Consider the following 14,232-nt stretch of genomic DNA (forward strand, 5'->3'; position numbering starts at 1 on the left):
ACTGCCCTTTTAAGACTTTAAAGCCCTACATAATTATTTCTGAATATTGTTGTAATTCATCTCTCTTGATGTTCCAAAATTTGTCACTATGTATTTCGTGTTATTTGCTAATTAAATCCCAAAACTAAATAAACGTTAATAATCTCTCCCTCAGACAGTTATAGCCTCTATGGCTTCTTTGATGAACCCTGTTTTGTTTCAAAAGATCACCAAAGGCATGTAATGAGCACACACCCATCATGTTTATTTCCTCTGGATGCAGGCTGTCAGGTAAACCTGTCCCTTTCTCTTTGGTTACTGGACCCCTGTCAGGTAAACCTGTCCCTTTCTCCTTGGTTACTGGACCTCTGTCAGGTAAACCTGTCCCTTTCTCCTTGGTTACTTATATCACAACGGTTACTGGCCTAACCAGCCTTCCCTTATTCATTATCATCATGACAGATTAAAACCAATTATATGAGTTCATGGAGACAGAGCCAGCCTCATTGCGGACCTTATTCATTATCATCATGACAGATTAAAACCAAGTACATGAGTTCATGGAGACAGAGCTGCCAGCCTCATTGCGGACCTTATTCATTATTATCATGACAGATTAAAACCAATTATATGAGTTCATGGAGACAGAACCAGCCTCATTGCGGACCTTATTCATTATCATCATGACAGATTAAAACCAATTATATGAGTTCATGGAGACAGAGCCAGCCTCATTGACCAGTGCTTTAAGAATTGAGGCCCTTAGGAAATTTAAATATTGTTAAAAATAAACGAATCTCAAGAAAAAGAGATTGGTTAAAAGTCTATTGTTTAATAATATACCTGTAATGATGGAGCTAATTGTCACTGAAACTTAAGAAGAAATTAAATCAGGTCAGTGATTTTCCATCCCCTCTAGTAATTCCCTTAACTTACATGGGTTAATGGAGTCTGTAGTAAATGATGGGAAAATGTGGTGTATTGCTTACCTAAAACAACAACTGTACAAAGTCATGTACATGTAGGTATAACTCAATTTCCCCTTCTAATAATTGGCTCAAAGGCTTCTCTGTTTTTTAATGTTTCTTATGATATAGCTGGAGATGCAAATTAATACTGTAGCAGAAACCAAAGTAAATTAAAATTATAACTTTTTTTATAAAAGGTATTACTCAGCTATGACTTTCCTAATTGACAACTAAACGATTGAACCAATTAAACTGTTCTCAAATATAAATTTGATCCTATTTTTTTTTAACTCTTTGTTACACTAGAATGTAGTATGTTATTTTTCTGAGTATTGACTCATGGTAAAAGTTGTCTGTTGCAGTTAAGTGTTATAACTAAATTTAGAAATTTCTTCTAGATTCTGTAAGATACTTGATGCAAGAGCAGTACATTGATGAGCTTGTGTTCAAATGCTTGATATTGGAATGTGATTTGGGAAGTGCATTAAATCGCCTGATAACACAACCAGGACAATTTTCCAGTATCTATCACAAAGCATTTGGGGAATTCATGCTAGCTTTTTTTTTTCAATGTCTCACATTATTTTTCAGAGTGTTTTTTTATAGAGTCAATTTATATAGTCAGAGATACAGGGAATTTTGGATGGTGTAATCTGCCTGAATTGCTCTTTAACTAGTTCCCAAAAAAGGCAAATTTAAAGAGAGGAAAAAAACCTGGACAGTGGTCTAATTGGGATGTGTTGTGGGTTTAGATCCATTACTTACAATAACAGTTATTATGCAATACTGGACGCCATATTGGATGAGAACTCGTGTGTCTTTATTGAGTAGTCCAGAGTGCATCGCGCACCCTAACATCTCCCTTCCTTCTTTTTTTTTTTTTTTTTGAAACTATAACTGAACAAAACAGTCAGTGACGGGTCGGTGAAAAAAAAAGTCTCCGCCACGGCTAGGGGGAAACAACAATGCCCTCAAATGAAGAGTGTCTTTACGCACATCGAGCAACGAAGGGGGAAGGAAAAAAAAAGAAAAAAAAACAAGGTTAAACTGAACAGTAATAAAATGAATCTCCAACAGCAACAGTGTCATTGATGATTAGTCGGGGAGGTAGTTATAAGTTCAAACGGATAGGGGGTTTGCAAACACGGCCCGAACGAGTTTTTGTGACAGGTTTGTTTGTGTGGCTCTCCTCGGCGATGGGGCTTGGGCGATGGCATAAGCTTGGTTCGTCGGTGATAGGTGCTAATGGTATTGGAATAGGGTGGTCGGGTGCTTCCACTTCAGCAGTCGGCACTGGCATGGCACTTGAGGTAGGTGGTTGCATTGTGGGTGAAAGAGGTGGTGGGTGGGCTGGTTGAGTAATGTGTGAGATGGGTGGTTGGCATGGTGGGGATTCTGCCGCTGGCGTAGGACTAGGAGGTAGCTTATCTAACCACGACCTTGGGACTAGAGCACCAGGAGGTGGTGGCGCCGCAGGGCGCAGGTGTGCTCGGTTCCGTCTGGTTAATCCTGCGGGTGTTTCCACAATGTAGGAGCGTGGGGCCGGAATGGCGGTCACCAGACCGTAGAGCCAAGGGCCAGACTTGTGATGGGGGGACGGTTTGGCGTAGACAAAGTCACCGATATTTAACGAAGGTAGAGGGTTACTAGCAGTTATGTCATAATGTTGTTTAGCCCTAGTTCGCTTAGCCGCGATGGCTCCCTGGACTATGTCAGTAGTATGGTCGCTGGGTAGTAAGAGCTCCGTAGATATAGGTAGGAGTCCGCGGATGCGGCGTCCCATACTCCTTTGTGCTGGACTCAAGAGATGGCCCTCTTGGGGGGTGTTTCTGTATACAAGAAGGGCTTCATGCAGGCCGGTTTTTCCAGACTTTTTCAGGATGCGTTTTACGATTTTTACTGATGCCTCTGATTTTCCATTCCCCTTGGGCCAGTATGGTGAGCTTGTGACATGGTTTGTCTGGTATCTGTGGCAGAGTCGCTCAAAATCGGATGCAATAAATTGTGGTCCATTATCAGTTAAAATCGTTTCTGGAACACCATGTCGAGCAAAATGTGCTTCAATTTTGGCCACAATAGTGGTAGATAAGGTGTTTTCCAGTTCATCAACCTCGATGAAGTCTGAATAGTGATCGGTTGTGACGAGGTAGGTGCTCGACTCAAACGCACAAAGATCTTGACTGATAAACTGCCAAGGGTACTCTGGTATAGGCTGGGACTTCATGGGTTCCTTGGCATTCTGTAATTGGAACTGTGCGCATTTCCCACATGAACGGCATGTTTCGCGAATATCAGACTTCATGCCTGGCCAGAAGACAGTGTCCTTACAGAGACGGATGTTTGATTCCGCTCCAAAGTGGGCAGCGTGAGCCTTTTGTAGGATGGCGTTTCTTTTTGCCAGCGGGATAAGTACTTGCGTTCCTTTGTAGATGACCCCATCTTGATGGGTTAGTTCTTCCCTGAAGTTCCAATAGGGGTGTAAGCTGTGGGTAAGTTCCGATTTTCTTGAAGGCCAGCCTGTGGTTATGACCCTGATCAGGTGACAGAGGGTGGGGTCATTCGCAGTTGCAGATATGATGTCATTCAGAGTCTCGGAAGTGACCCTGGGGTTTTTGATGTCGCTGTCGATGTTAAGTCTGAAGATCTCAAAATTGGTCTGTTTTGAGTCGTTGATGGTGGGGAGAGGGGCCCTCGAGAGAGTGTCCGCCAGCATGAGTGACGTGCCTTTCTTGTATGTGGCTTTGATTTTGTACCGTTGCAGCCGCATCAGCATTTTCTGGAGGCGGCGAGGTGCTGAGTGTAGAGGCTTCTTGAATATTGTTTCTAAGGGTTGGTGGTCTGTGTGGACGTTCACTTCGCGGCCGTAAATCCAGAGGTCCCACTTGTCACAGGCCGACACTATAGCAAGGCATTCTTTTTCAATTTGAGCCCAGAGTTCTTCATTGGGGCGAAGGGTGCAGGATGTGTAAGCGACTGGTTAAAGGTCTCCGGAATCATTAGGCTGGAGGAGGGCTCCCCCAAGCCCTCCTTGTGAAGCATCCACTTGGAGGGTGACTGGCCTGTTGTTGTCAAAGTAAGCGAGGCATGGGGCACTGGTAATGAGACGCTTTGCTTGGGCAAAAGCTTCCTGGTGTATGTCTGACCAGATGAAGTCACGATCCTGCTTTGTGAGGTCAAACAGGGGCTTGATCACGGGAGACAAGTTAGGGCAGAAAGTATTCAAGTAGTTCACCATGCCACAGAATCGCATCACTCCCTGCTTATCTGTAGGGGCCGGCATAGCAGAGATGGCCTTGACTTTGTTGGGGTCTGGTGTCACACCCAGGTTGGATATCACATGGCCCATAAAGGTGATCTGTGATAGTTTAAATTGAATTTTTTGCGGGTTGAACTTCAGGTGCTTGTCTCGAGCGCGCTTCATTAGGGCAAGAACATTGAGATCATGATTTCTGTTTGCTTCCTCAACTGTGTCGCCTTGGCCCACGACGAGGATGTCATCAGCTATGCAATACACATCGTGCAGACCCTCAAGGGCCTCATGCATTCGTAACTGAAATTCCTCTGGGGCACAACTAACGCCATAAGGGAGGCGGAGCCAACAGTATCGACCCCAGGGGGTGTGCATGGTGGTGAGCAGACTGGATTCATCTGTGAGCGCAACTTGAGTGAAGCCATCGAGGGCATCGAAGATGGAGAATGTTTCATGCTTTTTCCTTGATAAGCGTGGAAGTATTTCCTGTATAGTAGGAATCTGGTAGCGCGGAATTATGATGGCTTTATTCAGCGTTTGGCTGGGATCTAAGCATAAGCGTATTTTGGTGGTGCCATCGGGGCGGGTCTTTTCTCTGACCGTCATGTTACTACACCAGTTTGTGGGTTGGTCCACCTTCTTGAGTTTTCCACATTTCACCATGGCGTCAAGTTGTGCTTTCACTTTTTCGAGTTTCGCCACCGGTATTTGATGGATGCCTGCATGGCAGGGTGTGACTTTAGGGTCCAAAGTCAGATGGACTGGCTGACCCAGATTTCCCAGACCCTCAAAGTTGTCTTTGTACGATGTAACCAATTGGGTCTGCTGGAGGTGGCCTGGGTGCAAGTCGGTTGTAGTTGCTGACTGGGGAGGTGTTGTCTGATCTGTGGAGGCCAGATGAATGCGGGGTAGTTTGATGTCTGACGTTGGGGAGGAGAACACTCTGTCTTTGTGAAATTTCAGTAGACCGAGACGTTTGCTGTCTCTACCACTTATGATGGCGGGTTTGCCTGGGATGCATGCCGAGTCTATTACTTGAAATTCTAGTGTTTCGAAGTGGGAGACGCCCTCGCAGGCTAGACTGACTTTGCCCAATGGGCGAATAGGTTCTCCAGAGTAAGGAAATATCTTGACATGCGAGGGGCGTAGCGGGGCAGTTGCCGATATCTTCCTGAAGACTGATGATGGTAAGGTGTTACAGGATGCGGCAGAGTCTACTTGCATTAGCACTTTTATGTTCTTTTCAGGGCTAACGGAGACTGGGAGCCAGGTGAAGTATTTGTCGTCCTCCATGTCGTCACAAAGAGCAAAAGCTGAGAAAGAGTGGACGATGTAGTCATCATCATCATCAAGATACGTTGCAGATGCATCGTTCCCTTGAGAGAAGTGGTGAACAGTGTCTGAGCGCCGAGGGGGAGGGTGCTTGGCTTGTTTTCTTTGTTTCTTGTCAAAATCCAACTTGAACTTGTCTTTGGGGGATCTGCAGACCTTGGCAAGATGGTTCTCAGTCATATAACAATTGGTGCAGTAGGTACCTGGTTTGGTCGCTGGACAGTCCTTGCGGGGATGTCTAAGGCCTCCGCACCAACCACAGTTTCCACGACGGGGTGGTGTCGGTTTCGTTGCCAATTGATTGACTTGCTCTTCGAGGTTCGGGTTGGTAGAGTGCATAATGGCTAGGTTGGTGTTGTGAGCTGCTTCCCAGGACTTTGCACGAGCAAGTTGTTCATCGAATGTGTAGGGTGTTTTCCCGTCTTCCTTGTAGTGATGAAGGAGTAGTTCTCTAAGGTCTTTGTTGTGGACTCCTGTGCATAAGCGGTCGCGCATGAGCTCCTGGAGGGGGTCTGTCATCTCGGAATATTTGGATTTTTGGGCAATGCTTCTGATTCGGGTTTCAAAATCTGTGACGGATTCGTTAGGTTTTTGTGTGCAATTGAAGAAAGCTAGTCGTTGGGGCATGACGTTGTCTTGACCGACAAAATGACCCTCTAAACGCTGCTGATATGTCCATGGCTGTTTTTTCTCTTCTGTTGTCATTTTCGGAAGGATTGTGGTATCAAAAATTTCCAAGACATCATCCGGGAGGGCGAGAAAGAAAGCCGCTATTTCGGATTGAGCCTTTTCTGGGACCCAGTGCTCTGGAGTCGTTGGGCTTTTGCTGGCGTCCCTCCATTTTCGCTGTAGCAGGCACCAGGCATTGAATTTCCTGCGCCAAATTCTTACACTGGCTGCTTTGTCTTCGCGGAGCGAAAGGTTTGGTGGCTTGCCTTCGGCCATATTTGGTTCTTACGAGGTCGTTTCTCGGTCAGAGGTCGTCGAGAGTGTACGTCTGAATTAAAACCTCGTAGATTCCGTCGCTTGAAGGAGTTAAGGCAAGGGATGGGGCGTAAAGGCAATCCCACTCCTGACATCAAGTTATTATGCAATACTGGACGCCATATTGGATGAGAACTCGTGTGTCTTTATTGAGTAGTCCAGAGTGCATCGCGCACCCTAACATAACTAAGCAATGGAATTAACTGCAAGCAAATCAAACCACCAATTGACAATTTCTTTTCTACTGATTGGTGGCTCATTTTGTGAACATGTTCGTTCTGGTTTTGACAGTTTCTCCCTGGACATAGTCAAGAGCTTTTTTGTGGTGGACACTAAATGAGTATCGTCAAGCAGTGAAGCTCACAGTGTGCATAATGAGAATGTTGTTGGCAGAGCCATACACAATTTAGCTCCTTTCAGAAAATTGTAATGTCACCCAAGTATTATAGAATTTTCTTTAATTTTTTTGTAACTTAGTGTTGACTTCAACTTAGCTCATTTCCTATTAATTTTTATTACTGAACATGCATATATATATGGCCCTTTTCAGTCTGGTGAATACTTGTGCACCTTGTAAAAACAAAATATCATTTATGAATGCTAGATAATAATTTTATAGATTTACAAGGTAGACATTGTCTAAAAATTTCTTCAAAATGTTGTTGCAGTTACTCCCAAATCAAAGAGGCCTAGCATTGTAAGGAAAAGGAAATTTGACACAGCTTTCGTATCATAAAGTAACAACATGATAGTAAAGGTATATTTTATTATTGCTCTATATGGAAGAGGTTGGTGAAGGAGTGAATACATTCATCATTTGTAAGCCTCTGACTGCATATCACTTGTTTCCTCAAAATTATAGTTTTCCCAGCTCATAACCAAGTTGAAGATCAGAGTAAGTGGGCTCATTAATTGTAGAAACCTGTCTGCTAAATGTGTTTAGCACATGTTTTGTTTACTAACAGATTAATTGTGAGGTTCTGGATTTTTAGCTCCTTTAAATGATACTTCTTCAATGTGAACCAAGAGTCAGGGTGCTAGTTAGACATCAAAGTGAGTTGGCTGCTTGTTGATATAATGTAGTGTACTTGAAGATTTACAGGATAGTTGGGGCAGCTTGTAAATGAAACATTGCACCAGGTTAATACATTGTGACTGTTTTGTTTGCATTCAGTTGGCAATATTAAGTTGACTGCACAGTGTTAATAATACTGCCATATACTTGAGAAGAACTTTTCAGATTACTCCTGCCTGTAGTTTTGCAGTGTACATGTATGTGATGTTTTAAGCAATACAGAATCCCTCTAATTCCTTGTTTAAACCATGTGCTGGAGCAGCAAGTCTTAAAGATCGGCAGAGTCCAGCTTCAAGTAGGGGTTTACCTTCAGTTTCATCATCTTTACATGGTTATGATAACACAACAAGTGTACATAGCCACATTCATCCACTCTTGATTTCTTCATCACCTAGGCTATTATGAGAAGTGTACTGTGGCTCACTTAGCAGAACAGCTGATGTCATGTGGTTTGTATCACACACAGCTGCTACCAGAACATCCATTTCACTTAATTATCCTCATGTTACAAATGAAAATAGTAATGTTCATGTAAACAAAGACAGAGGTGACCCAGGGAGCACTGTTATGTCTAGTGGGTTTATGCAAAGGGATAACTGGCAACCTTCAGTGCTTACAAAAGAAGAGGACAAGAAGCAGGCCATGGATGAAACTCCACAAGATATTTCCTGTAGGAAACAAACAGAGGCAGAAAAAAACTGTGATGGAGCCAGTGAGTGCTAATTCCAATGATGAAATCAATCAATCTGGAAAAAAGACCCCACAGACAAAAGCTGATAAAAGTGATTGGAGAACCCAAGAAAAGAATGTGAATGAAGAAATTTACTCCCAATGGTAAGCTCATTCTCAGCTTTTGGTACCATAACAAAACTGAAAATTATTTATTGGAAATGTTGGTAATTTTCTTAAGATGCAAGACTGCATTCACATTACCAGAGCTTAGAGCTGACTGTATATCCAACCCACACAAATTTTGTGTACTGGTATATGCTAAGTTTGCAAGTGAAAAACTACTCAAGTAAAATTTACTCCATGTTTGAGCAAAAATGAAAGTAGCTGCCCCATCAATGAAAATTCAGCATAATAATTCAGGTATCTCATACTATCAACCCTAATACTTTTACTCACTGCCAACAGTTTTGAAATTAGTGAAAATGCAGCCAGTGCCAAGGGGGTATTAGTAGGACCCTTTAGATACATGCATCTAATATATTAAATTACACATATATGCAGTGAGTTACTACCGTGGTCTCAATCTGGTTTGTTCTGACTTTTTTACAATTTTTTTCTAGTGGGATATGGGTGAATACAATTGACTTCTGCCAAATCAAACTTGGTATTTCTGGTGTTACTTTGAGTTCTCTTTTCCAATCCTTTTTTGTCTTCATACATGATAAGAGCTGGAAATTCAACACCACATAGAAGGGTTTCACTGTAAAACATGGAAGAAGTCTGGAGAAAATTGGGATGGGCATTAGATATGGAAATACTAGATTACATGCAGGAAAGTGTTGGCTATCAATAAATATCAGACACTATTGAGCAGTGAAGTACTGTAAGTTACAGTAATATTGGTTTCTGATCAGTGAGTACTGACTGGTTGTACCTAATAAGAACCTGATCTTGGTTGTCCAACTCAGTCGTCTTCATTGTGTGAACTCCAATAATATCAGTCTATTATTAACTAAAACAATAAGCTGACATGTTTTTGGTTATTTAGTATTTGTCTAAAGCTCAACATTAAATAAAGGTGATACTTCTGGACTGAAAAGAAAGAAACCAAGGTCTAAAATAACAACTGTAAGATCAGTCCTCATGTCCTTTTTTATAACAGCTTTTTAATTATTATCAATAGTTAATTGCAACTTTTGAGAAGTCAGACCCAGTACTTTGAATACTACTTTTCTGGTCAAATATAGGGAGCGAATCACAAAGTCATGGCACTGGTTGCAGCAACTTGTCCCAAACTGTGATCCATATGCAGACATTAGGCCACTGTATTTGAGATGTGTGTTGCATATTTTCACCACAGCTGGAATTACCATGGTCCCCTCTTACAACAGATCAACAAGGTATGCACAGTTCTATGAATGTTATGGTATGACCAAGTAAAAAGAAAGTTGCATTTGGTTATTAGTTAAACAGGTTACATTCAGAAGTCTTAAAACAATCAATGTATTCTCTCAGAGGAGACAAACCCCCAAGAGGAAGGACTGAAAAAACGGAGAAGGAGCAAGGATGGCCAAGTTTTAATAGAAGAACAAACCTAAGTTTGATCTACACAATACTACCCAGCAGCATGAAATATGAATTTTTTTTTATCTTATTTTGAGGAAATTAAAAGGGTCTGTAGTCATGGTGTCTCTCACTGTTATATTTCATCAAGAGTATAAGCCAGTGTTAATTTTGAAATTTTTGACATAACATTATATTTTCTTCCCTTCAAGCCTTCTTTTGACATTTTTTTGACATTCTGACATGGGCTGTACTTTTTCTTGCAAGTTCAATTTATGCTCTCCAGCTCAATGAAAGAAAATGGCTGCGACAAAAAGAATACATTATCATCTATATTGGAAAACACCACTTGGGTGCAGAATATCATGTAAAATTTGGCCCAATATTTAGCATTACATGTCCACTGTTCATGCAACAGTTGTGTTATATTGTTAATAATGATAAGAGAACAACCAAGGAAGCCTATTCATATAATTTTACTTTTAAAATATAATCATAATTCTCAACAGACATTTTCCCATTGGGAGAGACCTTGTGGCATTCTGATCTTTTGATTATGCATTAAGAACTTGATTCACATTTTTGCTCTAGATACATCAACAGTCATCGTGTTTGCTTTGAAACGGGATTTCTCATCACTGAATAAAGTCACCATTTCCCTTGAGGACATGGAGAAGAAAGTTATGGAAGTTCTTACAAATGAAAGAAAAGCTGATTTGAAAGTTGTGACGATCGCTCGCGCATGTTATCAAATACCATCATACGACTGTAACTATTCGTGGTATGTATCGCCTCTGTGATAGAATAATTATGACTGTGTGTATCGGTTGTTGATCTTTTGCATTAAAGACAGCTCTTTGGTTTCTGCTTCGTATAATGTAGTTGTCCGTTGCCGTTCAGCGCTCGTTACAGAAGTAGGGAAGAGCAGTCATGAAAATTGTATAACTAGAGCATTTAAATTTCCAGAGTAAATGTCCGCTGTTCTCATGCACTTGCGTTTGAAAAGTCTTAACATCTTCAGGAATCCATTTTTATTTACTTGGTGTAACAAAACCAAACACACAACTAAGTGGCAGCTTGAAGTATTGTAACGAAATGTTTTGTGAACAAAATAATGGGGAAATCAAAAGAGCAGGCCGGAAAAATAACTACAAATTAATAAGGTTCAACAGTGTGGTATTAAAATTTCTTTTATTACAGTTCAAGTAATTTTTTAATTCCTAATTACTTATCCCGCAAGAACTTTAGGAAATAAAATTTGTTTTATATTTCTTCCTCGTTGAGTTTGTAACATTTAGACCCTACAGCTTAATGAGTAAAGACGTACATGTATGCTTTTCAAACCTCTAAATAGATCTGACTGACTTTTATGTTAGCAGTCTTATGATAAATACGCACTTGTAATAAATAAAGCTTTATTGAATAGAAGGGATGAAAATCATTACATTTCAGAAATACTTCTGAAGTAGAACTGAGACAGTTAAAAGGTTTAAAACTAACAACAGTGACACTAAACAAGCCAACAAATAATCTATCAATGACCACATAATATTACATTCCGGTCCTAGCAGTCTTACGTGTAAAACACAATAATGTCTCTTTCCGATTGTTGGTCAGACCATAACCCTGAAGAAATTTCTCAATGCGATCCATACCGCTGGTTCATGACATGAAAACTCATGCACAGGTCAACGTTACAGAGTCATTTTTGAGATATTCAATATAAGCGACATACTTCAGACTCAAGAAATCAGGACTCCCCGGTGTGGTTGTTGCTTCGCGTGTGTAAATAATTCCGTCAGTGCGTGCTTGTACATGCGTGTGGATGGTTATACTTACATTATTGAATGCTGTACGGTTCTCCTGGTTGGCTCAATTGGTTATAGCGCCGGATTGTGTTTTGCGGGAGGTCGAGGGTTTGAGCCCCGGCCGGACCAATACTCATGGTCTTAAAATGACTGAGGAGAATATGCTACCTTTCTAAATCATCAACGAAATGGAAAGATATTCTGGTCTTCTCGGATAAGGACGAATAGATGGAGGTCCCGTCTCCTGCAGGGCTAGGGGTAGGAGACGTTAATTTTCCACGCACGAGATTACTGTGTGATGGATGTCCTCCCCTGGGGTGGGATGTGTGGGGGGAAAAGGTGAGGTCGTTACATGAACTTACGCTGCTGCCAGAGGCACCTGATAATGGCTGACGTCCGATCTCAACCTTAGTAACACTATAGACCTAGCAATTCAGCCTATGTTGCTATTAGGGTAGCGATGCATTTACTTTCACTTTGTACAGAAGCACCAACATAAGCAACAATACCCCAAACCTAAGAGACATTGCAGAGAAATCTAGGTAAAATAGATTAAAGAAATTGTATGTTAGCCCATGCATTTCAGTTCTGTTGCTATTCTTCTTATTGCGAAGAAAACATATAAAGTAGCAACATTAACGAATGTATGCCGTAAAATTAAGTGAAGCATTGCAAAATCGTAGGGGGTTAATGGCTCCAAAGATAACTAAATATGGTCATAAAATCTTTCGGAACTACGAACAACTTGAAACAGCGATATATATGTATATCAAAAACCAACAGAAAGATCGTTACTTTTGTCTATTTTCCTCCTCGTGTTTTCTAAAACGGAGCTTACCTTTCCGAGAAAAAAATTGAGTTGTCTTCGCAAAAAGCTCAAGCGAATAAAATACCTCGCAATTCTCGATAAAAAAGTTGTTTAATGACATTGAACATCTCATTAGACATGCACCAGTAACAAAATTACCAATTTGATTGCATTCCGAAGCTCATTCAGTTTGCTCAAGAGGCCATGATATCACGCAGAGCGCTTACCTTCATGATGTTTATTTAAGTGTCTCAAATAAGAAGGTCAAACAGTTATCTACCTTGCAGTAACAACTGACAGCTCTCTTATGATTAAATGACAATGTCTAAGGAAAACCTTACAGCGATCAGTGATAACCCGGTAATTATCGGAAGGCATACCATTTCAACATTATCACTCGGGAATTTCCTAATATACCCTTTTGCGGATTTACACCAAGAAGTGAACTTGTTACTGAGGGTTTATGCAGGAAACCGTAAACTAAGAAATACTGTAACACTGAGCGTTTTTGTTAATTGTAGTAGAAATAAAATTGAGAAAGAGTCTTTTGAATGGAAATTAAGATAGAAAGAAAGGTTGGTGACATTCCCGAGTGATAATGTTGAAAAGGTATGCCTTCCGATAATTATCGGGTTATCCCTGATCACTGTAAGGTTGTCATTAGACATTGTTATTTTATCATTATAAGAGAGCAGTCAGTTTTTACTGCAAGGTACATAACTGCTTGATTTATTAAAAAATAGCCCATTGATAAACTAATAAATGCATGAAAACAAGACTTTCCTACTCTATCGCTTGTTGAAGCAACCAAAAAGTATGCATGAGTAACTTTCCATCTAAGTACAACTGAACAATACTTTGTTGTAGTCATTATGTCTTCAAGGGCTGAGTGCAAATGTAATCCTATAGAGAAATTCACTGCCTGACGAGTGAATTCCACGTTAAATTTCACGCGAAAAACCGATATCGCACGAATCGCGAAGCGATGAGTGCGATATCGATTTTTCAAGTGAAATTTAATGTGGAATTCACGAGTCAGGTAGTGAATTTTTCTTGAATCGCATAACTGAATAAAAATAAGAAAACAAGAAATTAAAACGGCAATGTTATTGTCTGTTTTTATTCCGTACGCGCGCCCTTAAAAAAGCCATTTTAAAGTCAACTGTCAGAACTGTCATTGTTAAGGGAAAGGAAAGCAAGGTAAGTCGCTCACGTTTGAACCGTCGACAATTTTAATTGTACCTCGTGAATTTTTCTTGAATCACATAGCTAAAGCCATCAAATCACTGGGCGAAACCAGATGTTCTGTATTTTTGTGCGCCACGCCAGTGCGCAAACAATGGAAATCCTTTCAAAGTCAGGTGTCAATATCTAGCGAATAGAGGGAACAAGATATTTTTAGAATGAAAACCACTTTTATTTCAAACTCGTGGAGAAAGCGGTGCCGCACATTTTACAATCTTCAGCAAAAAAACTAAAAGTACACAACACGGAGTTATTTAAGACAGAGATTTGCCTGCTACCACTCAACTTGGCAAAATGTGGCGCCGACAATCAACAACTGAATGGTCAAATCCTCAAGCGAAATGAAAATTTCAAGCGTTCCGGTATCAAAGCAAGGTCTACAAATAACCGGTAAGTGCTTTACAGTTGTAAAAAAAAGCGTATTCAAAATATGATGATTAAGACTGGAATTTCTCGGTAAACTCTGGCGAAAAACAGTTCAGTTAAAAGTCACAATTTTAACTGTTTTTCTTTCATCGCAGGGAGTCGCTCGTTGGTGTCAATGCTGG

General features: G+C 40.8%; 1 protein-coding gene and 1 pseudogene across 2 annotated transcripts; one reads left to right on the plus strand and one right to left on the minus strand.

Moving 5' to 3' along the window:
- Positions 1-3,924: 3,924 nt before the first annotated feature.
- LOC148742387 (uncharacterized) lies at positions 3,925-6,474 on the minus strand. Its single transcript, XM_088747321.1, has one exon. The coding sequence runs from the start codon at positions 6,472-6,474 to the stop codon at positions 3,925-3,927; it is 2,550 nt and encodes an 849-aa protein (XP_088603447.1).
- Positions 6,475-7,258: 784 nt separating this feature from the next.
- On the plus strand, positions 7,259-9,944 carry LOC148742388 (uncharacterized; annotated as a pseudogene). The gene is made up of 4 exons (XR_015996148.1): positions 7,259-7,301; positions 7,803-8,422; positions 9,508-9,660; positions 9,776-9,944. The product of XR_015996148.1 is annotated as an uncharacterized LOC148742388 (transcript).
- The last annotated feature ends 4,288 nt before the right edge of the window (positions 9,945-14,232 follow it).

The sequence above is a fragment of the Stylophora pistillata genome, chromosome 1 (assembly GCF_964205215.1).
Source record: "Stylophora pistillata chromosome 1, jaStyPist1.2, whole genome shotgun sequence".
Taxonomy (NCBI): Eukaryota; Metazoa; Cnidaria; class Anthozoa; order Scleractinia; family Pocilloporidae; genus Stylophora; species Stylophora pistillata.